The 26,973-nt window shown below is 39.0% G+C and overlaps 1 protein-coding gene across 3 annotated transcripts in view; it reads left to right on the top strand.

Moving 5' to 3' along the window:
* The first annotated feature begins 3,269 nt into the window (after window positions 1-3,269).
* The window catches only part of TMCO5A (transmembrane and coiled-coil domains 5A), a 35,178-nt gene continuing 11,474 nt past the window's right edge, over window positions 3,270-26,973 (top strand). Inside the window, exons 1-12 of one of the 3 annotated variants that reach the window (XM_011932655.1) lie at window positions 3,270-3,346; window positions 3,916-4,007; window positions 4,970-5,119; window positions 5,527-5,650; window positions 6,026-6,076; window positions 6,835-6,906; window positions 9,658-9,714; window positions 10,176-10,235; window positions 10,698-10,762; window positions 11,867-11,924; window positions 16,117-16,157; window positions 19,490-19,885. In XM_011932655.1, the coding sequence (XP_011788045.1) occupies window positions 4,980-5,119; window positions 5,527-5,650; window positions 6,026-6,076; window positions 6,835-6,906; window positions 9,658-9,714; window positions 10,176-10,235; window positions 10,698-10,762; window positions 11,867-11,924; window positions 16,117-16,157; window positions 19,490-19,688 (867 nt within the window). In that variant the 5' untranslated portion in view covers window positions 3,270-3,346; window positions 3,916-4,007; window positions 4,970-4,979 and the 3' untranslated portion in view covers window positions 19,689-19,885. Of the gene's footprint in view, window positions 3,347-3,915; window positions 4,008-4,963; window positions 5,120-5,526; window positions 5,651-6,025; window positions 6,077-6,834; window positions 6,907-9,657; window positions 9,715-10,175; window positions 10,236-10,697; window positions 10,763-11,866; window positions 11,925-16,116; window positions 16,158-19,489; window positions 19,886-26,973 lie in introns of those variants that run through there. The other 2 variants (XM_011932656.1, XM_011932654.1) reach the window with 2 other exon arrangements.

Genomic DNA, 26,973 nt, shown 5'->3' with positions numbered 1-26,973 from the left:
TTCTACCTACTTTCTACCTTTCTTCAGTACGACATTTATTACATTGTAGGGAGGACCATACTATGTACATGTCTGTCTGCCTTATGAAACTGAGTAGTCATCCATGGGTTATCCTATGATCTAGGTCAGTACATAATAGATGCTCAATAAAAATATTTGTTAAACAAAGAAAGAATGATAGGTATGTAGCCAAAGCTAAGTTAATGATGTCATTTATAGCATGACTATCTCAGCACACTATTACTTCGGTTAAACCAAAGATGCTCCAAAGTCTCAATGTATGGAATATTCTCTACAATTATCAAATAAGACTAATTAAAAAATTAAATGTTTGTGTTTTCCATATATGGCAGAAAGAACACAGAGCTGGAAGACTTGAGAAAAGAGTATGCAGTTACGTTGGAAGTCAGTGTAAATTGTTTATAAGACTTTGCATGTAAGTTATTCCAGTTATTCTTTTTTAGGAATCCTCCATTTAATTATCACTAACTAATTGCAAATTTTAAAGATAAAAGTTAGGGAAGCAAATTTAAAATAAAGCAAAGGATGATGAAAGCAGCTACCAAGCATTGGTTACCTCTGACGAAATGACCTCATTAAAAACAAACAAAAACACCGTTACTAATATGAAGCATACACAAATCACTGCTCCATGGTAGCATCACCATGTGATAATCAAGAAAATTCCCTTTTCCTGTTGCACTTTTCCAGGCTTCCAGAAGAATGAGTCAGAAAATGTTTCGGATATAGTCATACATATGGGAGATCTTTTAATATTGACTTTTAATCCCAGCGAGAGAGTTATTCCTTCTTGTCCTTACTTTTCTTATATATTTTATTTTGAATACTGATTTATAAAGGGTCAAAATATAAGCTGTTTTATATTTTGCTTATACTGAAAATTATAATGCTTATACAAATAAAATCTTTGAATGCTTTTATAGGGATGGGGTCTCCCAGCAGAATGGGGCAAGGCATGGCACTGAAAAGTTAACAAGACAAAAACAGCTGCTCTAAAGCTGCACTCTGTGTTAATCAAACCATCTCCCGAATAGCAGGAAGGCTTATATCAAACACCTAAATTTGCCCCCAAGGCCCTGTTTTTTCCTTGATTTAACAATTCCCAATGATAGCAATCTGTTGTCCTCGTCCCACACAAGGCCTCAAGCTTGGGGTTCTGCTGCTCATACCAGCTTGCCTTCGGTAGCCCCTCAAGGAGAAAAGCTCCCCAGGAAAGAGATAGAGCTTTATTTTTATCCCAGTTAAAGTCCTTGTCCAATCCATTAACAGCTTCGATAACCTTGGTCCAGGGCATTTCCTGCAGAAGCTATAACCAGCTGGGGTTAATGAACTCTCCCTACCATTAATTCCTGGGAGAGGCCATTGGCCTGAATTGTTACTTAATTACTCTTCTGTGTACAGCTTCATAAAGCAATGAAATGCCTTCTTTCAGGAAGAAGGGAGATGGTAATGGGGGTCATCAGAGGCCATTAATTTTGCAAATAGTTTATTGGAAACTACAGTATGTTAAGAAGTCACTCTGGCTCACAAATCAACTCAATGTGGTCCTTACTAAGTAGAGATCCAAAACTTCACAAGTTTCCGTGACTCGCATACACAAAAAGTTACAAATGGTACAGAATCTTGTCAAAGGAACACACCTTCAGGTATGCAGAAATATATGCTTTAGATTCTGCAGCTGATCATACCTTCCCCTCCAGCTCCTGTTCCTAAAGTTGGCAGGAAAGACTCACTAAAGTCAGTTTGAGATATCATAAAATTTTTCAGTTTAAAAATCTCTTTCAGGTAATTTCTCAGTCTTTTAAGGAGATTCTCCCTCTCTCCAGAGTGCTGCTCTTTCCTAAGATGGTGGCAGGTACAAGGAAAAGCTACCTACCCAGGAAGCATCCCAGGAAAAGGTTTGGGTTTTCATGCCTCCCCTTCATGCTCCTAGATCTGCTGGACTCTGCGTCCACCTCAGCACACCTGGAGGGCTTCTCTTGTCCACCCAACCTCTTACCACATCTACAGACCACTTCCGGGTCTGAGAATGCTCAGTCGCTTTTCTGCACCACCCTAGTTATACTTGCAACAACCTCCCCACCATACACAAAACGCATATACACACTGCATTCACTCTTACCTCCTTCACCTGTTTCTGTTTCCTCACGGCAGTGTTCCCAAGCAAAACAGGCTCACTGCCCAATGTGCTGGAAGCCAGTACTATGATGTAAGGTTTTTGAGGTTAACAAAAAAAAAAAAGCTTTTTACTGTAAGTCTACCAACAAGGAGACAGGAATCCAACTAAAATCTATCTACCTGCGCTGGCTTTCAGGCAGTACCTTTATTAGAAAAGGTTTAGGAAGTGGATTCTGGAATTAGCAAATGACTGGTAGAAGAAAAGGGGAGGTCTGAAAAGTCCTCGGGCATGCACAATTATCTCTTCATGCCTCCTTATGGGTCCCATGTGCAAATTTAGAGGAAATTAGTATGAAACATGCAGTGGAAACTCAAGCTGTGACATTAGTAAGCTTGTTCTGCACAGACTTCCAGTTGGCCTTATTGGTTCCAACCAATTTCAGCCAGGTTGTTTTAAAATCTCTCAAATAGAGGGAGTTTCAGCATTTCTGCAAGTTGTTTATTTTCTTATCTGCTATTCTGCAAGCTCAAGAATTTCTGTTCGTCACCGGTTTCTTTAACTCTTTGGGGTATGGTTTCAGCAGTCTCCTCTTTTATCATATCAAGTAAAACTAGTTTTATCTGTTTTATTGATTGTGTTACCAGTCCCCCCTACACACATGCACACACACACACACACACACACACACACACATCTTAGAATATAAACTTCATGAGGTCAAGGGCTTTTGGCTGCTTTGTTCACTCTTTCTCTCCAGTGCTTAGAACAGAGCCTAGTGTTTCACTGTTTGTTGAATGAATGAGTAGTTAGTTGGCTATATGATGAAATTAGACTGCTGGCGAAAGGACCTAGACTTTCCATTTTCATCACACTGGGGCAGGAAGAGAGCTTTTTCTGCCAGAGAAATAAAAGATAGAGGCTGCCCCTTCAAACTACCCAGAAATCAAATCCGTTGAACCTACTGCTACTTAGGGCAGACTTGGCCATGAAATCCATACACTTATCTAGGCTCTAGACTCTACACAAATGATGAGAAACCATTGCCTCCCACCCCACTATGACATGTTGCCCCACCCATCCTATGTCAAAAGAAGGGTCATAACCTCTCAGAATGTTCTGAGATTCTACTGGATAGTTCCAGTGGAGAAAGATTAGACTCCTCAGAAGCTAATTGACTAGGGAGACAAGATACACCAAAAGGGAGAGGTAGAGTTTGTAGAAGAAATAAAGGGGAAAAAAAGAAACTAAGGGGAAGAGAGAGACAAATGATTTACATGTACTTGGTTTTCTGAGCCCTCTTCAATACTAAAGATCTTAATATCTGGAAATTCTGGAATACACCAAGATAGAGAGCAAAGATTATTTTTCAGGGCAGTTGTAAACCTACATCCATGCCCATGGTGCTTTATGGAAAGCAACTGGCCTAGAGCAAAAAGAGATTTAAATATTGATTACCTCTATTTCTTTATATTGTCTTGTATAAACTTCCACAGGATTTTATGTTGATAAACCATCTCTGACTATGTCTACTAATAGGATGTATATTCCAGCATTATCTCTGTATCCTGACTGTATCTTTACTAGGGTATAATCAGATCATGGGCAGAAGAATCAAAGGGCTGAGTTTTGTCATGGTTAAAATGTGGGGATCAGAGGGAGAAAACAAGTTAACTTAATTTGGTTTCTACTTTTTAGGAATCTGCCCCAGTTACTCTGTTCTTGATAAATGAACCCATTTTTCCAATTCATTAGATACATCTCTGTTGGCATTTTAGGGAATCTACAATGGAAGGACACAAGAAAGATCAACTGGATTAAGTAGTCATGATTATGCAAAGCCATATCCAGAGACCAAGGTGTAAAACAGGTTTGCTATTGACCCCTTCCCTCATCTTCCAGCCTTCTTCTCCCCTTCTCCTCCTGTTATGCACCCACCTCCGCACCCGACCCCAAGCATGCCATACCCTCCTGAAGTGATTGCTGTAAATCACCCATCCAAGCAAGCCCTTCCAAGATAGGACTTAACTTTCCAATATTATCCTTCATTCCTATCTAAAACAAAAGCCCCAGTGCCTCACTACACTAGCTGTGGTTAATCAATTCGAACAAAACCAATGAATTAATTTACATTAGAAGAAAAAGAAAAATATATCAAGAGCCTCCCACGTACCCTTTCTAAAATACTCTAGAGTTACCATTATTTCATTTAAATTTACTTCAAAAAAGATGTTTGCATTTTTGAAAGCTATGCCTAGAGCCTATGTGTGTGTGTGCTCAATGGAATGACTCTCATGGTAAAAATTTCAAACTTTGTAGCAGACAAGTGAGGTAGAGTTGTTGAGGTGGGAGGAGGAAGGGAAAGACTGAAGCCCTATCATGCTGGTGGAAACCCCTTGTGGCTCTGCAGAATGCCAGGCCCAACCAGAAGTGATGTGCCAGGTGCTTAGATAAAAGTGTTCAACAGATGTGTATTGTATGAGCAGGTTTTGTGAATAGTTTAAGAAAAGATTTCCAAGAGAAGCATTTCTCTTCAATGCTAGGGGTTATTTAAGGAAGCAAAGCTTCTCATGAAACCAGAGTGGAGGTGCACTATTAGATTGAGCACTTTGAAGGAGAAAGCCTGGGAAAGATCCTTGCTGACTGAGCTGAGAATTATTGAAACAGTTGTAGAGCATGATCAAGAAATGTAATTTTTCAAGAATGAAAATGGTATGCTCCCAGAGAGAGCAAGGTTAATAAACTAGATGTCTTCTAAATATCCTTTTTGGCCCAATGATTATTGATCTTGAGATAACTGGCCCTTGTTCATTTTGGGGGCTGAGTCTATAGGTCGGAGAAAATGGAAATCTTAAGATTGGCTCAGTCAAAAAGAAACATTATCAGTTTGAACACGGACCTTGAAAGGGATATGCAGAGAATGGATGAAGCAAATCAGAAACTTCTTCTCAAAATCCAAGAGAGAGAAGATAAGATTCAGAGGTGAGTATTAAGGTTTCATGAGGGAAGGTCCCAATCCAAAGAAGGGGTGGAGGATCAAAACCAAAACTGAATTTTCTTGCTTGTTCTAGAGACCTCTATCTTGTGTGGTAGAAAGTTACTTCTTCATTCTTTGACATTTCTCTTGAACACTGATGCACAGCAAGTTTCAAATAGATTCCTACAAGATGGAGTTGAGAGAACATTGGGGTGTTTGGCTTAGGAATCAGGCAGGTCTTCCTTCTTATAATACTGAAGTGATCATGATCCTGTGGATTCACTAAGGAAGAGTTTTCAGCTTGAGATTCATGTACACTGTCCCTAAAGTTCTCTTATATCGGATATCTGTGTTTTATCAGTTCTGAAACTGCCAAGCATGGGTCTTCATGGCATGTGCTTGTGTTGTCCAGGCTGGAAAGTGAGATCATTCAGACAGGGGACCTGGTGGAAGATGAAGAGTGGGAGAAGGAGAACCGCACCACGATGGAAAGGGAAAGAGCCTTGCAGGAGCTGGAGGAAGAAACAGCCAGACTTGTAAGCAAGAAGTTGGGAAGAGCCATTTAATAGGTTGCATTCCTCATTCCATCCTTCATCAATTATCAGATAAGCTTGTCTCTCCTTTTTATATATGAAGAGTAGCCACCTCAAAAGTCATGACAGAATTTGTCCATGCATGGAAGGGGATGTGTTTGGCTTCTTGGGCAATGTTTAATAATTGGGAAGCCCTGCAGATGGGCATCTATATCCCTGTATTTTACCTGTCGTTTGATTTCAATATACACATGACATTATGCAAATAAGGTCAAGTTACCACAGGAAAATATAGCTGGGGTGAAATGGACAGCAATCAACTGAATAAGAACAGATGGAGTACAGAGGCAGACTTACACTGTTATTTCTCTCTCACAGGAAAGGAAGAATAAGACATTGGTTCACAGTATAACAGAACTTCAACAAAAGGTGAGGTGGGGTTCTTGTGTTCTCCAGTGCCCCCACAACAGCCCCACTCATCAAAGAGGCAAGGCTGGGGGAAAGTGATTATAGAGGAACCCATAAGTCACAGTGGCCTGTATGGGGAGTGCATACTACTCTCTAATCCACTCTCCTGAGGCCAAGGTTCATGACCTAAATGTTATGGATTTTCTCTGTAAGCATGAGGGGAAAGGAATGGATGGAATATTTAGTAATCTCATGGGTTCTTCGGTCTCTCGCCAGAAAATGGATTCCAACAGATACTCTGTTGAAGTCACTGACTGGAACCTTTGTGGTGAGAGGTCAATTTTACTTTCAAAAGAGACCTTTTAAACAACAAAAATAATTAACTTAATCCTCAAGGATTTCCTTTTTCTTACCTAGCCATTTCCAGTACCTCAATACCTCCTTAGAATACAGTGGGCTTCCAATGACTACCCTACTCTCTGACCCATGAGTAGAAAGTAGCCCTCTACTGTAGAGGGCTGTATCCCTGAGTAACCCAGCATGAATTAGGGGTTAAGGAAAGTACTCCCGCCTTGAGAGGCCACTCATCAGCGGCCAAGACTAGTGAGAAGAAGATGGAGGTAGAACAAAGATGTTTTCCACAGGTCACCAAGTATCTACCAAAGGACTATGTCCTGGAAAGTTTTATCGAGGCCATAGTTACTAATCTCCACACACCAGAGAAAGTCTTTGCCTTCTACACCTTTTAATTTAGTACATTTTTTTATTTGAAACTATAGCTTACAAGGAAATCACAAAAGATAACCAATTGTGAACAAAGCAGTCCAGATGGAGCCCTAGAAGAGACAAAGGTAAATGAAAAAGCAATCCTAAATGTGGCTGGGCTATGTAACCAGGAAACAAGCTGTTAAGTTGGAAATCATTGTCAAGGTTGTGACAAATTCTTGGTAGTTTTCCCCCACATCAAGCTTAAGCTTGAGCCACTGAGTGCTGAATTCTTCTCTGCCCTTAGTCTTATTTATTGTTCTCTCTTCTGTTAGGAAGAGGAGGGCACAAATGCATATGTAACATGTGGGGCAGTTAAAGTCCCCAGTTTAAAGCCACAGCACATAATTTGGTGTATGAAGTTGGGTAATTTAATTACTCCCTCTTAGCCTCAGTTTCAAGATTAAATGAAATTCTATATATAAAATATTCTCTCATTTAAGTTCTACATAATTATTTAAAAGTCTTGCTGAGGTGCATGTATGAATTCAGAGAGGCAGAACTAGGATTTGTTAAGTCTATTGAGTGCTTGGCAATTTATGTACCCTGTCATGGTTTCCAATCTAGAAAAGGATTCAATTAGTCACTCAAGTATTTAATGTGACCACTACCTGCTAAGCACATCATACTCTGCTTGGCATGTCTCTAATTGTGTTTCAGAGCTAAGAACCTGAGACCAACCACAACCTATTTGATAAGAGAGAGAGAGAAAATTTTTGTATATATTCAGGGGGTACAAGTGCCATTTTGCTAACATGGACATGTTGCGTTGCGGAGACTTTATTTTTCTTCAGAGAACAGATAAAATTTTTTGACACCTTCTCTAGAATTACATCTTTGTCCTTGCCTTATCTAACTTCTCTTTACCCTCTAAAGCCTACACTTGGTTGTGTGTATGAAGCCTCTGAAGATTTGGATACATAGAAAATATAAATAGAAAATGAAAATATGGATAATTACTCCCCTATCTTCTCCTGGCCAATTTAGTTTTGATGACCACAAAAATAGGAAGTCCAAAGCCACCAAATAAGCTTGCTTGGCTGTGCTCATTCAGGTAAGTTTTCTGGAAAGAGAAATGTGGAAGAAATTGGAGCCCAAATTAGGAAGAGCTATAAAGACCCCTGACTGCACTTGCCGTATTATTCCAGTGGTCAGGACACTGATTTTCTTACAAAATCAATTATTTTTCCCAGAAAATAAGCCCAGTCAGAATTGAGTGGTGACACTTTATCTGGCTGTGCTCACTATGTCAGGTAATAGAGAATAGAGTCTAGTGTTAGTCAGAATAATGGCCATTATTTTGCTGGCTAGCCCTAAAGAGTTCTAGAGTATTGTTTAATCCTTTGAACCACTCTTTGCCCACGTATTTTATTGAATTATCAGGTGATATCTCTAATTCTGTGAAATGTACAGAATCTCTTTTGCTTCTGTTCCTCTGGCATGCTAGTCATCAGTGCAGCAGCTTTAATGGAGTGTCTAATTCAACCCTTTGTGACTCACACCATTGGCTTGAAACTATATATCCCTTAGCACATTTGGATAACTGGTCCTGGAGGTAACTAACTGAAGAGTGAAGCAACTCTCAGAAGAATCTGGATGTGAAATAATGGCACCTAGGTGAAAGTGGGAACAGCAGAGCCAAAAAGGGAAGGAAGAATGGACATGTCTGCTCTTCTGCCAAATTATCTCCCAAATGTATCCATTCCTCTCTACCACTTCTGTTACTACTATCCTTTTGCAAGCCACCATAACCCCTTACCTGGACAACAGGAGTCACCTCTCAACCTGTCTCCCTGCTTCTACTCTCACGCCCAAACGATCCTTTTTTTCAGACACAGAAAAGGCTATTCTCTAAAAACATTAATCAGATTGTGTCTTTAGACTTCAAGCCTCTCCTGCCTTCTCACTGCAATTAGAACAAAGAATCGAAATCCTTTTAGAAGCCACAAGGCCCTACACAATCTAGCCCCTGTCTACCTTATCCCACCTTGCCTCCTACCTACCAATTTCCCTTATGCTCTGGTCACACAACTCCTTCATACAAGCCAAATCTGTGATAACCTCACAGTCTTGGCCCTCGCCATACCCTTCACAGAGAACATATTTATTCCAGATCTCCATTTACCTAGCACTTGTCATTTAGGCTTTAGCTCAGATATTATCACATCAGAGAGGCCTTTGCCAACCACCTACCACCTCCTCTCACAACACCACTACCATCACTATCTTTGAACATTAATGTTTTTGTTTCCTTCATAGCACATACCATTATCATGTAGAAGTATTTGTTGTCTTCCTACTAGAATGCCAGCTCTGCGAGGGTGGAGAGCTGGTCCATCGTGTCTACTACTGTATCCTAAGTACTACCCCCTACCCCCCGACACACACATGCTTCACTCCAGCATAGCAGCTGATGTAGAATGGTCTTTTTCCAAGTACTGAAGGAAATAAAAGGGTGAGCAAGGCATACAGGGAGGGAGAAAGGAGTGAACAAACACCTTAGAGTCTGACCGACTATATCAAAGGAAAAGGAAGAGTGAAGTTTTTCAAAACTGGTATTGTTTTTAAGAGAAATGGCTAAGTAAGAGTAGGAAGCTCAGAATTGAAGTTTAGGGGTGAAGGCAGCATCAGATGAAGACTGAAAGATAAGGAGTATAAAAGAGCAAGTTTACCAAGCAGCTGCAAAGGGTGCTGGGTGGTTTAACTCCTCCATCAGGAGACGTGTGAAGTCGTGGCCCTGAGGCTCCTCAAGGCTCTTGAGACCACCTTGGTGACAGCATTCCATGCCTGCACAGCTTTCACCTTGCCTAGTTAGCAGTCTCTTTTGCTTTCTTTAGGTGAAGTTACAACAGCTGGAAGCTTCCTATGCATGCCAAGAGAAGGAGCTGCTCAAGGTAACAGCAGGAACTTCAGTGTGACTTCTCTCCGAAAAAAGAAATGTGATCTTTGGTCAGACAATCTATTTCTCAAATGATTGATTTACATAAAGGTTCCAGATCTAAGACCATGATGGGGCTAGGGAGGGGTAAAAAAAGGAAGATAAACACAATCCCTGAGGTGACCTTCTCTTCAACGTTTTGTTACAGAATACACTCAACAGTTTGTATCTTGCAAATATTAATATCTATCTATTCCTCTCCCAACTGCCCCCCAATTCCACCTTTGACCAATAACTCCCATTTAGCTCATTTACCCTTGAAAAAGGAAATCATTTATCTGTACAGCAAAAAAGAAAACATATTTAGAATAATTAGAAAACCACATTTAGGAGCTGGGACACAGGAGGAAGCAAGTATACTTGTGTTCTTACAGCAATTTACTGAAATATATTTATAACCAAATTTTGATTTCCCAGGTAATGAAGGAGTATGCATTTGTGACCCAGCTCTGTGAAGATCAAGCCCTCTACATAAAGGTAGAGTTTCTTGGTAAAGGGCTAGCAAAGGGTTTTTTAAGGTACAGGATGAAATAGAATCAGGATTTTCAAAGAATACTGTCCAGAGCAATTTCAGCACTTCAAGGTGGCACAACTGGGAGACTTTAAGGTCATCAGCACCCCACCTCACTACCAATATCACTCTATTTGTCTTTGTCTCCCTGGGAATTCCTGCCCTGCTCTCCCACTCTCTGTGCTGTTAAGTTAATAATTCACACTTCTGCTATTTATAATGTCAATGATGCCCAGAAACCTATCCAGTGGTAAGGCATAGTGAGAGATCAAGAGTAATGGTGGGGTGAGGTTTATGAAAGCAGAGAAAGTGGCGGTGGGAATACCAAGCATTCGTGGTATCATGTAAAATAACAAGTGCTCATTATGCTTAGAAAAATTAAAAACCTCCTAAGTAGTAACTGGGGCTTCCTTTGTTTCTCTTTGAAGAAGTACCAGGAAACACTGAAGAAAATAGAAGAAGAACTAGAGGCTCGGTTCCTTGAGAGAGAAGTGTGAGCTTTGGCAAAGGAACATCCTGGTTTTGGCAGAAACTCCATCTCAGCCTGAGTCAGAGCAAACAGTTCTCAGACCAATTTCCATGTGGAATTGAATGAGTTCCGACGCCACATATCTTTGCCCTCTGTTAGTGATCTGGTTGACCCCGGTAGATCACACCAACTTAAAACTTCCAGTCATTCTCCCATTCTTCTAAAAAGACCTCAGAAACACATCTCCCTTCATAATTTTATCACATTATCACATTATTATGTGGGTTGATATTAAGAGTAGAAACATGTACTTTAAAAAGAGTTGGTGGTCAGTCACCTTGATAAGTAGGCTATTCTTTATATATCACAGAAAGGTCTTTTAATTAATATCAGCCTCACTTCCCTCAAATATATGGACACCCAACCATATTGGATAGACATGAAACTAATCTCTAGACTCATACTACAGCTACCACATTTCATAAATCAGAACTGTACAGTGTATTGAACTACGAACATTTAAAATTAGAAATTATAAAGGGAAAGCACTTCTCAAAATACACTGAGTTTGTCAAGAGTCTAAATGGTGAGAAATTACCAAAAACCTCATCTCCATTTCTTGACCCCCTTTGTAAGTTAAATCTTAACGCAGTCAAGCAGTGTTTCTATTTATGAAATATTTTTAAATCCTTAGATCAAGAACAAGAGATCAAAACTGCATATAGCTTCTATATAGGCCAAATACAAACTGTGGCCTAGGGGCCAGGGTGCTAGGACTTGTAGGTCCTTGCTCCTAAAGGACACCTTCAAGTCACTCAAGATCCCTGCTGAACATTGGTTTATGGCTTGACTGTTAAGCCAAGATTCTAGAACAGGTTGCCCAGCAGAATTTTCTGTGCTAGTTAGTAGGTAAAACTAACTACATATGCCAATTGAGTACCTAAAAGATGTACTCAACTGAGGAAATGAATTTTAACTTTAATTAATTTAAATAGCTAGAGGAAGCCAGTAGTTACAATATTGGACAGTACAGATTTAGAATATAAAGCTTTTTTAAAATAACAATGGTGTAGTATGAATATTTTAGTGCACTTTGTTCAATTTCTGTCCTGGCTCTTATCTTCATAGATCAAAACTTGTGAGCATGAACTCTGTGGAAAAAGAGCATACCAGGCAAAATAATGAGGTAAACACTCCACTCTCTCTTCAGCTCCTCACAGTTGTCATTGCCTTTCAAAGACATCTCCAGCAAACTCTAAGGCACCAAATGTATACCCAGTCTTGCCATGTGCATTTTCCAAGAGCAGTACCAGCTATAATTACAGAGCATTCCAACCCTAAACAAACAAAATAGACTCTAAGGAACAATCTACTTTCTTCTCATTCAGCCATACAAATAACAGGCTCTTAAAAAACTAGCCAAAGACCTAAGAGAACTCAGAATGGAGGCAAGAAGCAACCTTAATTGAGGGTATGCTCTATAGAAAGAGGCCAGTATAGGGCACATACACCACCTCTTCCATCTCCTGCAATCACATTACTCTTTCCTGATGATCTCGACATGGTCCCTAATCTCCAACACATCTGTCATCATCTAGTCAGAGTTGGCCTGAGAGTTAAAACATAGAAAGCTATTGCTTCTTTATGACAGAGTTTCAGTGTCTGTTCATATTTAACATTATGAACCCACCAGCACACATGTAAAGGTATGAAGGAAACAGAGCAATTTCATACAGAGAACCAATCCTCTTGGCCTGCTTGATGTCTTGTGGCAGCAAGGATAAAAGGTTAAACTTGGGTTGGGTTTTAATTTTATAATTTATATTGACTTTAGAGTCCAGGTTAACAATCATCAGAAATTACATATAGTCAAGATAAATTCTCAGAAAAGAGAACTAATCACTTCCTTAAAAGCAAATATCAAATATTGGCCATTGTGCTTGGGTCATCCAAATGTTTGGATATATGTTAGGCCATGTCTGTGGTTCTTAGAGTACTGAACAAGTCATTCTGGCCCTGAAGCTTGCATATTCTGCTTAGTAAACAAAATCCTTGAAATTAACTCGACCTACTTCTGTAGAACCAAGTTTTTGACATCTCCAATGTGTGCTACCATCTCTCCCCACAGCTCATCAAAATATTCCTTCTAACTATGTGTGAGAGGAAAAAAATAAAGTTGTCTACATCAAGCTCATCAGGGTCCCATGATGGTTCAGTGACCTAATGTTGTCTGAGCAACTTTAGAGAGAGGATGCCTGAGAACTGACTGTTTGGCATGACATGTAATCTTACTCAAACTATAGAACAAAATTTGTAATCCTGAAAGATTCTTTGTAATTCCAATTCTGTGAGCCTCATTTCCACAGCTCTAATTTTTTTAGTAGAAAGATGAATTCTCACTATGTTGTTCAGGCTGGTCTTCAACTCCTGGGCTCAATGGTTCCTCCCACCTTCACCTCCCAAGTAGCTAGGACTACAGGCACCCACCACCATGCCTGGCTTGCTCTAAAATGTGATAATTCCTCTTTTTATCTCACAAGGAAGGTTAAAGGACAATGAAATAACAGAAAATATTTTGAAACAAGAATGCCACAGAAATACAGGACATAGCCTCATCTTTAGATTTTTTTTCCTTCAACTTTCAAAGTTCAGGGGTACATGTGCAGGATGTGCAGGTTTGTTACATAGGTAAACGTGTTCCATGGTGGTTTGCTGCACAGATCATCCCATCACCTAGGTATTAAGTCCAGCAGCTATTAGCTATTCTTCCTGATGCTCTCCCTCCCACTACCTCACCCCCGCTGACAAGCTCCAGTGCATGTTGTTCCCCTGCATGTGTCCATGTGTTCTCATCATTCGTCTCCCACTTACAAGTGAGAACATGCAGTGTCTGGGTTTCTGTTCTTGGGTTAGTTGGCTGAGGAAAATGGCTTCCAATACCACCCATGTCCCTGCAATATGTATATGTATCACATATTCTTTATTCAGTCTATCATTGATGGAACTTACGTTGATTCCATGTCTTTGCGATTGTGAACAGTGCTGCAATGATATTTGTGTGCATGTGTCTCTATGATAGAATGATTTATATTCCTTTGAGTATATACCCAGTATTGACATTGCTGTGTCAAATGGTATTTCTGCCTCTAGGTTTCTGAGGAATTGCCACACTTCTTCCACAATGGTTGAACAAATTTATACTCCCACCAACAGTGTAAAAGCATGCCTTTTTCTCTGCGACCTCACCAATATCTGTTGTTGTTTGACTTTTATATAATAGCAATTCTGATTGGCATGAGATGGTATTTCATTGTTGCTTTGACTTGCATTTCTCTAATGATCAGTAATGTTGAACTTTTTTTCATATGTTTGTTGGCTATATGTATGTCTTCTTTTGAGACGTGTCTGTTCATGTTCTTTGCCCACTTTTTAATGAGGTTGTTTTTTTCTTGTAAATTTGTTTAAGTTCCTTGTAGACTCTGGGTGTTAGACCTTTGCCAGACACATAGTTTTCAAAAATTGTCTCCTATTCTGTAGGTTGTCTGCTCACTCTGATGACAGTTTATTTTCCTGTGCAGAAGCTCTTTAGTTTAACTAGATCCCATTTGTCAATTTTTGCTTTTGTTGCAATTGCTTTTGGCATTTTCATCATGAAATCTTTGCCCATGCCTATGTCCATGGTATTGCCTAGATTTTCTTCTAGGGTTTTAACAGTTTTGGGTTTTACATTTAAGTCTATAATCCATCTTGAGTTAATTTTTGTATATTATGTAAGGAAGTAGTCCAATTTCAATTTTCTGCATATGGCTAGCCAGTTTTCCCAGCACCATTTATTGAATAGGGAGTCCTTTCCCCATTGTTCGTTTTTGTCAGGTTCGTTGAAGATCAGATGGTTGTAGGCAAGCAGTCTTATTTCTGAGTTTTCTATTCTATTTCATTGGTCTATGTGTCTGTTTTTGTACTAGTACCATGCTGTTTTGGTTACTGTAGCCTTGTAGTATAGTTTGAAGTCAGGTAGTGTGATGCCTCTAGCTTTGTTCTTTTTGCTGAGGATTGTCTTGGTTATTAGGGCTCTTTTTTGGTTCCACCTGAATTTTAAAATCATTTTTTTCTAATTCTGTGAAAAATGTCAATGGTAGGTTAATGTGAATAGCATTGAATCTAGGAATTACTTTGGACAGTATGGCCATTTTCATGATGTTGATTCTTTCTATCCAGGAACATGGAATGTTTTTCTATTTGTTTGAGTCCTCTCTGATTTCTTTCAGAGTAGTCTGTAGTTTTCCTTGAAGGAGTCTTTCATTTCCCTTGTTAGCTATATTCCTAGGTATTTTATTTTTTGTAGCAATTGTGAATGGGAGTTCCTTCATCATTTGGCTCTCTGCTTGTCTGTTGTTGGTGTATAGGAATGCTGTGACTTCTGCACATTGAGTTTGTAGCCTGAGACTTTGCTGAAGTTGCTGAAGAGGCTTTTGGGCTGAGATGCTGGGGTTTTCTAGATACAGGATTATGCCACCTGCAAACAAAGATAGTCTGACTTCCTCTTTTCCTATCTGAATACCCTGTATTTCTTTCTCTATCCTGACTGCCTTAGCCGGAACTTCCAATGCTATGTTGAATAGGAGTGGTGAGAGAGGGCACCCTTGTCTTATGCCATTTTTCAAGGGGAATGCTTCCAGCTTCTGTCTATTTAGTATGATGTTGGCTGTGGATTTGTCATATATGGCTCTTATTATTTTGACATGTTCTTTCAATACCTAGGTTATTGAGAGTTTTTAGCATTAAGGGATGTTGAATTTTATCAGAGGCCTTTCTGCATCTTGAGACAGTCGTGTGGTTTTTGTTTTTAGTTCTGTTTATGTGATGGATTATATTTATTGATTTGTGTATGTTGAACCAACCTTGCATCCCAGGGATGAAGCCAAACTTGATCATTCATCTTTAGATTTTTATAGCTTTTAAGACTTATCTCTTAAGATAGGTTTATGTAGTTTTCCTAGCCTATAAGCTTCTCTAAGGGTCACTGGTTAAGCATAAGATAGAATGGTATAGTTGAGAGAGCCAAGAATGTGGGGTCAGAGAATCCAGGTTCCAGGCCCGATCCTACCACTAACTAACTATGTGACCTTGAGCAGCATACTTTGACTTTCTGTGCCTTAGTTTAGTTATATAAATATGTAAAAAGGTAGGACAAATAACAATAATAATAAGTATATTTTAAATTTTTGGCCTGAAAATTATACGTGCTTATGCATATAAAAAGAATTTGTTAAAGTTATCTAAATAACATATAACTAATGGCTCACAAAATATTATTGGACAATGATAATAGCCTCCAAAATTTGCTTATTTATCAATATCGTTTCTTCTTCTTCCAGGGTACTCCTACCCAAAAGACAGCAACATTTTTCAGTAGAAAGTAAGTAAAATATCTTCAAGTAAACTTCCTATAAAATTGGGAGCCCTATTTAGCCATCCTGACAGAGAGAAAAGTCTAGACAAGGAGAACGCCGTACATGCGTGTGCACACACACACATACACAAGTCAGCAAACTAATGTCTTTGACTGTATTTCTCAATTCTAATGTTATGACTTACTTGTTTAAAGGTAATTAATAATCTCAACTTTCCATTATTAAAAATCAACAGCCTTGTGGTATTAAGAAACAGAAATTTGATTATGTAAAAGAGATGTGGCAAATCTCTTATTTACTGCCTTTTCCCTTTAACAATTTGGATTCGCTTCATGTATCTGGTTTCCTAGTAGCATTGGTAGAGTAGAATGAAGCCTGTCACATGCTAGTATACCACTGACTGACAAGAGACAGAAGAGAGACAAGCATTATGAGAAAGAGTATCTAACACGCAACGGTTGCTTGAAAATACTTGTTAAATTGAAAAGAATTTAAGATGCAAACACCTGAGTAGATATTCATCCTGAGGGAAACACTGTGATAGCAAAATAAAATTGGTATTCATGAAGCTCCTACATTTTCAAGAAAAGGTCAAATTATATTCAATATAGTCTGTTTAAGTAGGCATAAAGAAACATATTCAAAATGGTATGAAATATGATTTAGAGAGAGTTCCATCAAAATGTTTAACATAAAATTATTGATGCTTAAAGGTCAGTTCCAACTGTCTAGAAAATTTGCTTAAGTAGAATACCCCTTCATACCAGATAAATGAAATATTACCTCTTTCAATATTCCTAGATACAATATACCTGAAACAACTAGAAGAATTTTCTCTAGAACTCCCACTTTGTTCTCTTATACTCCAACACAAGGGCCCACCACGGAATTAACTGTGTGGACTTCTAGAATAAGGACTGTCTGCCTAAACAGACTTGGCACCCTGAAGGAAATCTTAGAAAAGAGATCCTGAATGTCTAGCTAATCATGTCAAAGTATAAATGTCTTTTTTCTTGTTCTGCTTCAACATCTTGTGGGGCACTGGTACACTGGACACTAACTCAAGTTAGTGTCAAGAGACAAGAAAGCTAGGCTATTCCTAGGATTTTCCCTGAGAATGCAATCCCAGAACCTTCTCATGTGTATTGGCTCAAATTTCATGGAGAGTGGTGGGAAGATTTGTCAAGGGCTTCTGATTCTAATTTTGACCAAGATGTTGTGCTATAATGAGTGCTGGCTCCTGTTACCAAGATCAACCATAGCCGCAAACTTGAGAAAAGTGGAAGGGAAGGGGCTGTTTTTGACCTTTAAAGGTGAATAGTGAATTTGTCCAGGGGCAGAGGCACCCCCAAAACAGCTGGGTAAGGATAACACAGGAAAGAAATGGTGAAGGTTTGCTCATGCAAATCATAACAAAGCCATAAAGGCCTAAATAACCCATCAGTTGAAAGAAAAAAAAAATCAAGACCACCATAGGGAGGTTTATAAAAAATTATTACAAAATGTTAGGGATAACATGAATGAAAGAAGACAACATAATCAGGGATAGAAACTCACATTAAAACAGTAAGAATTGCCTCCAAATGATTAATAAATTCAACCAAATTTCAATCAAACTCTCCAAAGGGTTTTTCATGGAATTGAATAAAACAATTCTAAAATATACTCTATATGGAGAATAAAGGGTCAAGAATAACCTGGACAGTTTTAAAGAGCAGGGAGTGGGGAACATGCCCTTCCAGATATCAGGACTTACTATGACATGATAGTAATCATTATGGTGTGGTATTGGGACAGGAATAGGAAAACTGCCTAGTGGAATGGAACAAAGAGTTCAGAAATTGTACACATAGCAAACTTTGGTACGTGACAGCGACTGCATGTCAAAGGAAAAGGAAGAACGAACTGTTCAATAAGAAAAGCAGGAAAAAAAATGGTTTTCTATATGAGATTGGATCACTAAATGCAGTATATACAAAAGGCAAGCCCAGATGTGTTAAAGATATAAATGCTAAAAAAAAAAAAAAAACTTCAAAACTCTGTATTATTTTCTATGCTACATAATAAACTACCCCCAAAACTTAGTGACTTCAAAGAAAAAACAATTATTAGCACAGTTTCTATGGGTCAGGTGGTACTAGCCAAGTGGTATCTGTCAGGAAGTTGCAGTTAGGATGTTGACCAAAATTGCAGTCATTAGAAGGTTTGGCTGGAGCTAGAAGTTATATTTCCAAGGTAACTAACTTGCATATCTGGCAAGCTTTTTCTGGTAGTTGACACAAAGTCTCAGTTCCTCACTGCACAGACCCTCCCATAAGGCCACTTGAGTGTCCTCACAACATGACTGCTGGCTTCCTCCACAGTCTGTGTAGAAAACTGCAATACCTTTATGATATAATCTAGGAAGCTACACTACATACTGTGACTTCCACCATATTCCATTCTTTAGAAGAAAGTTATTAAGTCCAGTCCGCACTCCAATCGAGGGGAATTCTCTTGAAAGGAGGAGTAACAAAGAATATGTAGACATATTTTTAAATGAACATAGACTTTTAATAGAAAATAGGGGTATCTTTCAGGTCTTGGGATAGGGAATTTTTGTAAAAAGGACACAGAAAGCATTGATTCTAATTAAAGAAAAGATTGACAAACTATACCCTATTAAAATTGAGAATTTTTTTCTTTAACATCTTAGAGCAAGTGAAAGTTATAAAGTTGGGAGGCTATATAACACTACACACAATGGAAAAGGATTGATATCAACAATGTAAAACAAACTCTTACAAATCAATAAGGAAAGCTCAAACTACCTTGTAGATAAATGGGAAAGAAGAAACATGTAAAACCAATAAACCTATCAACAGATGTTCCACATCACTGTTCCTCAGGGAAATGCATATTGAGGCCACAGTGAGAGATTATTTTACACCCATTTGATCAGCAAAAGTGTTTACATCTGATAATCAAGTGTTGCCGAGGATATGGGTCCACAAAACCTATACCTTGTTAGAGGGTTATAAACCAATGAAACTGTTTTGAAAAACAACTTGCCAAAACAAAACCAAAAATAAACAAAACAAAAAATAAGAGAACAAAATTATTTTAGTGATAAATGCTACCAAGAAAATAAAACATGGTAAAGGACAGAGAATAACCAATAGGCCAGAACATGGGAGGGGGAGCTGCCATTATAAAGGGTTGTCAGGAAAGGGGGTGATAATCCATGAGAGACATTAGAATATCAATTAGGAGACAGATATGCATTCAGGTATGATTTATGTTTTGTTCCAAGTTTTCTAACCTTCTGGTTAACAGTTTCATGGCATTCTCTTTTTAGGATTTTTTGCTGTCTCTTTTTCATCACCCTATTTTTCATCAGACTGCTGAGCTACCTGTTTGTTCATGTAAGATTCATAAATCCAGATCTCCTCGTCAATGTACTGCCCAAGGTGCTGAGCAGGAGCACCTTGTGGAAGCTCAGATGCTTCTTCTTTCCATCTCTCACACTTGAGACAGAGGACACGTTACCCCACTGATTCCTCAAGAAATATCCTTGAGCAACAGAAGGGAAGTGGGATCCGAGCGTTTAGAAGGGAGGCATGAAACTTGTGGAGGAAAGAGATTTGCTAGATTTGCTTCAGTTTTTTCCTCATCGTTTGCCTACTTGACTACCTTTCGTCACCACATCATCTTTCCAGGATTAACCTTGCCCAGTAAAAAGCTCTGTAATAGATTTATGTGGCTCTATGGATCGGCTGAATTAGTACCTGATAGTAAACAAATCTTACCTTGGGGAATTACATAGATGCTAAGAAAAGTTAATTGATAAATTCTTCTAGTGAATCTCAAAAATCTGACACACTGGATTCCTGAAATACAGAAGATTACTTACTACTTATATTAGAACTCATAAGTTGTAAGAGACCTTAGCTTGATGTAATTTATAGCAAATCCATAAATATTTATATTTACATATTTAAACATAAAATAAAAAGCGTATGAATAAATAAGCCAGGCAAGAAATCAGAAGACTCCATCAATTATCCGTCTTTCAAGGACACCAATTTAACAACTATCTACATAAAGAAAACACCTTTATAAGAACCAAAAATCAGGTGAGCACTCACAGTCTGTAGTTTTAACTTCATATTGCTGAAAGAGGCACTGAAGAGATAGGAAAAGCAGTCTGGAATCGCCAACACCACCCCTTCCCCATCCTCCAGCAGCAGGGGTGTGGTGTGGAGATCATTTCTGTGTGCTGGGGAGAGAAAGATTGCAGCATCTGTGAGACATTGAACTCAGCGCTTCCCTATTATAACAGAAAACAAAACCAGACCAAACTCACGTGACACCTGCCACAGAGGGATAATTTAAACCAGCCCGAGCTAGTGAAGAATTGCTGATCCCAGCTGTCAGAATTTAAGTTTCTGCAAGCCTTGCCACTGCCAAGCTAAAGTACTTTGGAGGCTTAAATAAAGTTGAAATTCCTAGGTCAGTCCTAGTGCTGCACTAGGCCCAGACACAGTGGACTTGGCGGGGAGTGGGGGTGGTCACAGAGTGGCTAAGGGAGTGCTGGAATTACCCCTCCTCTAATCCCAGGCAGCACAGCTCATGACTCCAAAAGAGACCGTTTCCATCTGCTCAAGGAGGACTCAAGTTGAGAGGACTTTGTCTTGCATCTTGAATAGCAGTTTAGCCACTGCAAGATAGGGTACCAGTCAGAGTCATGAAGCCGCCTTTCCAGGCCCTAGCTCCCAGATGACATTTCTAGACACACACTGGGCCAGAAAGGACCCTGCTACTTTGAAGAGGACTCAGTCCTGGAAGGACTCATCATCTGCTAACTGAAAAGCCTTTGGGCCCTGAATAACCAGCAGCAATACTTAGGTACTATATGGGGGGCTTTAGGTGAGACCTTGAGAATTTCTGGCTTCAGGTGAGACTCAGCATAGTCCCAGCTATTGTGGCTATGGGTCAAGATTCCTTCTACCTCTTCTACCTGAGAAAAGCAGAGGAAAAAAGCAAAGTGGACGTTGTCTTCCAGCTTGGCCACAGTGGGGTAGAGCACAGAGTGAGCCCTTGGGTCACCAGTTTCAGGACTTGGCTCTTTGAATACATTTCTGGAACTGCCCTAGGCCAGAGGGGATCTCACTGCCCTGAAGGGTGAGTCCCAGGCCAGGCAGCATTCACTACAAGCTGACTGAAGAGCCTTTGGGCTTTCTTTAAAGAAACATTAGTGGTAGTCTGGCAGTACTCCCCAGAGGCCTATGGTGGCAGTGGCCATGGTGTGAGGCATCTCTGCTTTTGGAAAGGGAGGGAAGAGTGGGAAGAACTGAGACTTTTGGTTTGAAACCCAGCTCATCTGCAGTACAACAGAATATCAGGTAGACTTCTAAAGTTCTTGACTCTAGACCCCGGCCCCTGACAGCACCTCTGGACATGCACAGGGCCAGGGGGAGCTCACCACCGTGAAGGGAAGGACACAGGCCTGGTTGCTTTGCCACCTGCTGATGGTAGAGCCCCAGGGCCTTGAGTGAACATAGGACATAGCCAGGGAGTGATTACAGCAGACTTTGGGTAAGACCTAGTGGTGTGCTAGCTTCAGGTCTAACCCAGCACAATTCTAGTGGTTTTGGCCACAGAGGTACTTGTGTTACACTACCCAGAGCTCCAGGTGACTCAGGAAAGAGAGAGATGCCATTCATTTGGGGGAAAGTAGGGAAAGAGAATAAGAACCTCTGCCTGATAATCCAGAGAATTCTTCCAGATTTTGCTCAAAACCATCAAGGCAGTACCTCTACAAGTCGGCAAGAACCACAGTATTACTGGGCTTAGGGTGGCCCCTACAGCAGGTAATGGCTTAGATCGCACAACATCAAAGTCCTTTTGAATATCTGGAAGGTCTTCCCAAGTAGAATGGGCACCAACAAGCCCAGACTGAGAAGACTACAATAAATGCCTAACTCTTCAATGCCCCAACACCAAACACCTACAAGCATCAACAACATTCAGGAAACATGACCTCACCAAATTAAGTAAGACACCAGGGACCAATCCTGGAGAAACAGAGATATGTGACCTTTCAGGCAGAAAAGTAAAATACCTGTTTTGAGGAAACTCAAATTCAAGATAACACAGAGAAAAACTCAGAATTCTATCAGATAAATTTAACACAGAGATTCAAATAATTTAAAAGAATCAAGATCAAGCAGAAATTCTGGAGTTAAAATGCATTTAGCATACTGAAGAATACATCAGAGTCTTTTAATAGCAGAATTGATCAGGCAGAAGAAAGAATTGGTGAGGTTAAAGACAGGCTAATTGAAAATATGCAGAAGACACAAAAGGAAAAAATAAAATGAAAAACAACAAAGCACACCTACAGGATCTAGAAAGTAACCTCAAAAGAAAAAATCTAAGAGTTACTGGCCTCAAAGGGGAGGTAAAGAGATAGGCATAGAAAGTTTATTCAAAGGAATAATAACAAAGAACTTCCCAAACTTAGAGAAAGATATCAATATCCAAATATAGAACACCAACAGATTTAACCCAAAGAAGACTATGTCAAGGCATTTAATAATCAAAACTCCCAAAGGTCAAGAATAAAGAAAGGATCACAAATGCAACAAGAGTAAAGAAACAAATAATGTACAATGGAGCTCTAATATGTCTGGCAGCAGACATTTCAATGAAAATCTTACAGACCAAGAGAGAGTGGCATGATATATTCGAAGTGCTAGAGGAAATAAACATTTATCCTGCTATAGCATTCTGGTGAAAATGTCCTTCGAACATGAAGGAGAAATAAAGACTTTCCCAGGCAAACAAAATCTGAGGCACTTCATCAACACCAGACCTATCCTACAAGAAATGCTAATGGGAGTGTACATTAATCAGAAAGAAAAGGACGTTAATGAGCAATAGGAAATTATCTGAAGGTACAAAACTACTGCTAATAGTAAGTACACAGAAAAACACAATATTATAACATAGTAACTGTGGTATGTAAACTACTCTTAAGTAGGAAAACTAAACAATGAACCAATCAAAAATAACTACAACTTTTCAGAACATAGATAGTATAACAAGATATAAATAGAAGCAACAAGAAGTTAAAAAGTGGGGATACAAAGTTAAGAAATAGAGCCTTTGTTTTCTTTTTTCATATTTGTTTATGCAAGTAATGTTAAGTTGTTGTTAGCTTAAAATAATGGGTTATAAGATAGTATTTGCTAACCTCATGGTAATCTCAAAAAACATACAATGAATACACAAAAAAAATGCCAAAAAAAAAAAAAAAACTAAATTATATCACCAGACAGAATCACCTTTACTAGAAGGAAGACAGGAAGAAAAGGAAGAAGGAAGAGAAGACCACAAAACAACAAGAAAACAAATAACAAAATGGCAGAAGTAAGTCTTTACTTATCAAAAATAACAGTGAATGTAAGTGGACTAAACTCTCCAATCAAAGGACGTAGACTGACTGAATGAATTTATGAACAGGACCCAAAGATCTGTTGTCTAAAAGAAACACACTTTAGGCAAGAATAACTATTCTTATATAAGACAAAATAGATTTAACAAGTAAAAATATAAGAGATAAGGTCACTACATAATGATAAAGGGGTTAATTCAGCAAGAGGATACAACAATTTCATATATATATATGCACCCAACACTGGAGCACCCAGATATATATAGCAAATATTATTAAAATTAAAGAGAGAGATAGACCTTAATATGATAATACCTGGCGGCTTTAACACCCTACCTTCAGCTTTGGACAGATCTCCTAGACAGAAAATCAGCAAACAAACATTGGATGTAATCTGCACTGTAGTCCAAATAAACCTAAAGGATACTTACAGAACATTTCATCCAGCGGCTTCAGAGTACACATTATTTTCCTTAGCACATGGATCACTCTCAAGAATAGACCATATTTTAGGTCACAAAACAGCGTTCTCAAAAATTGAAATAATATCAGCCATCTTCTCTGACCACAATGGAATAAAGCTAGAAATCAATAATGAGGAATTTGGGAAAGTATAGAAATACATGGAAATTAAACAATATGCTCCTGAATGACTAGTAGGTCAATGAAGACATTAAGAAGGAAATTTAAAAATTTCTTGAAACAAATGATAATGGAAACACAACATAACAAAACCTACAGGATACAGCAAAAGTAGTACTAAAAGATAAATTTATAACTATAAGTGCCTATATCAAGAAAGAAGAAAAACTTTAAATAAACAACAAAATGATGCATCTTGAAGAACTAGCAAAGCAAGAGCAAAACAAACGCAAAATTAGTAGAAGAGAAACAGAAAGATCAGAGCAGAAATAAATGAAATCAAAATGAAGAAAACAATACAAAAGATCAATGAAACAAAAAGTTTCTTTATTGAAAAGTTAAACAACATTGAAAAACCTGCAGCCAGACTAAGAAAAAAAGAGAGACGATCCAAATAAATGAAATCAGAGGTGAAAAAAGTAGACTTGCAACTGGTCCTGCAGAAATTCAAAGGATTTATTAGGGGCCACTATGAGCAACTATAGGCCAATAAATTGGAAAATCTAGAAGAAATTGACAAATTCCTAGACAAAAACAGCAAGATTGAACCATGAAGAAATCTAAACCTGAAAACACCAATAGCAAGTAACGAGATCAAAGCTGTAATAAATAGTCTCCCAGTAAAGAAAAACCCAGGACATGATGGCTTCACTCCTGAATTCTACCAAACATTTAAAGATGAACTACAGGGGTTGCAATCCTAGTCTCTGATAAAACAAACTTTAAACCACCAAATATCAAAAGAGACAAAGAAGGGCATTACATAATGGTAAAGGGATTGATGCAACAAGAAGAGCTAAATATCCTAAATATATGTGCACCCAATACAGGAGCACCCAGATTCATAAAGCAAGTTCTCAGAGACCTACAAAGAGACTTAGACTGCCACACTATAATAGTGGAAGACAGCCAGGTGCGGTGACTCACGCCTGTAATCCCAGCACTCTGGGAGGCCAAGGCGGGCGGGTCGTCAGGAGATCGAGACCATCCTGGCTAACACGGTGAAACTCTGTCTCTACTAAAAATACAAAAAATTAGCCGGGCGTGGTGGCAGGCGCCTGTAGTCCCAGCTAGTTGGGAGGCTGAGGCAGGAGAATGGTGTGAACCCAGGAGGTGGAGCTTGCAGTGAGCCGAGATTGCGCCACTGCACTCCAGCCTGGGTGACAGAGCGAGACTCCATCTCAAAAAAAAAAAAAAAAAAAAAAAAAAACTGGAAGACTTTAACACTTAGACTCCCACACTATAATAGTGGGAGACTTGAACACCCCACTGTCAATATTAGATGGATCAACAAGGCAGAAAATTAGTAAGAATATCCAGGACTTGAACTCAGCTCTGGACCAAGCAGATCTAATAGACATCTACAGAACTCTCCACCCCAAATCAACAGAATATACATTCTTCTCAGCACCACATTGCACTTATTCCAAAATTGACCACATAATTGAAAGTAAAACACTCCTCAGCAAATGCAAAAGAATGGAAATCATAAGAAAGAGCCTCTGAGACCACAGTGCAATCAAATTAGAACTCAGGATTAAGAAAGTCACTTAAAAAGGCACAACTACATGGAAACTAAACAACCTGCTCCTGAATGACTACTGGGTAAATAACAATATAAAGGCAGAAGTAAATAAGTTCTTTGAAATCAATGAGAACAAAGACACAATGTACCAGAATCTCGAGGACACATTTAAAGCAGTGTGTAGAGGGAAACTTATAGGACTAAATGCCCACAAGAGAACCAGGAAAGATCTAAAATCAACACCCTAACACTGCAATTAAAAGAACTAGAGAAGCAAGAGTAAACAAATTCAAAAGCAAGCAGAAGGCAAGAAATAACTCAGAACAGAACTGAAGGAGAGAGACACGAAAATCTCTTCAAAAAATCAGTGAATCCAGGAGCTGGTTTTTTGAAAAGATCAACAAAATAGATAGACCACTAGCCAGACTAATAAGGAAGAAAACAGAGAAGAATCAAATAGATGTAATAAAAAATGATAAAGGGGATATCACCACTGATCCCACAGAAATACAAACTACGTCAAAGAATAACCTCTATGCAAATAAACTAGAAAATCTAGAAGAAATGGGTAAGTTCTTGGATACATACACCCTCCCAAGACTAAACCAGGATGAAGTCGAATCCTGAATAGACCAATAACAAGTTCTGAAATTGAGACAGCAATTAATAGCCTATCAACCGAAAAAAGTCCAGGACCAGTTGAATTCCTAGCCAAATTCTACCAGAGGTACAAAGAGGAGCTGGCACCATTCCTTCTGAAAGTATTCCAAACAACAGAAAAAGAGAGAATCCTCCCTAACTTATTTTATGAGGCCCGCATTATCCTGATACCAAAACCTGGCAGAGATACAACAAAAAAAGAAAATTCCAGGCCAATATTCCTAACGAACATCAATTTGAAAATCCTCAATAAAACACTGGCAAACCGAATCCAGCAGCACATCCACCACGATCAAGTTGGCTTCATCCCTGGGATGTGAGGCTGGTTCAACACATATGAGTTTCTTCACAGAATTGGAAAAAACTGCTTTAAAGTTCATATGGAACCAAAAAGGAGCCCGCATTGCCAAGACAATCCTAAGTCAAAAGGACAAAGCTGGAGGCGTCACGCTACCTGACTTCAAACTATACTACAAGGCTACAGTAACCAAAACAGCATGGTACTGGTACCAAGACAGAGCTATAGACCAATGGAACAGAACAGAGTCCTCAGAAA

The sequence above is a fragment of the Colobus angolensis genome, unplaced genomic scaffold, assembly GCF_000951035.1.
Source record: "Colobus angolensis palliatus isolate OR3802 unplaced genomic scaffold, Cang.pa_1.0 Scaffold97, whole genome shotgun sequence".
Taxonomy (NCBI): Eukaryota; Metazoa; Chordata; class Mammalia; order Primates; family Cercopithecidae; genus Colobus; species Colobus angolensis.
Note: the sequence above shows the minus strand (reverse complement) of the source record. Positions and strands in the feature narration are given on the sequence as shown.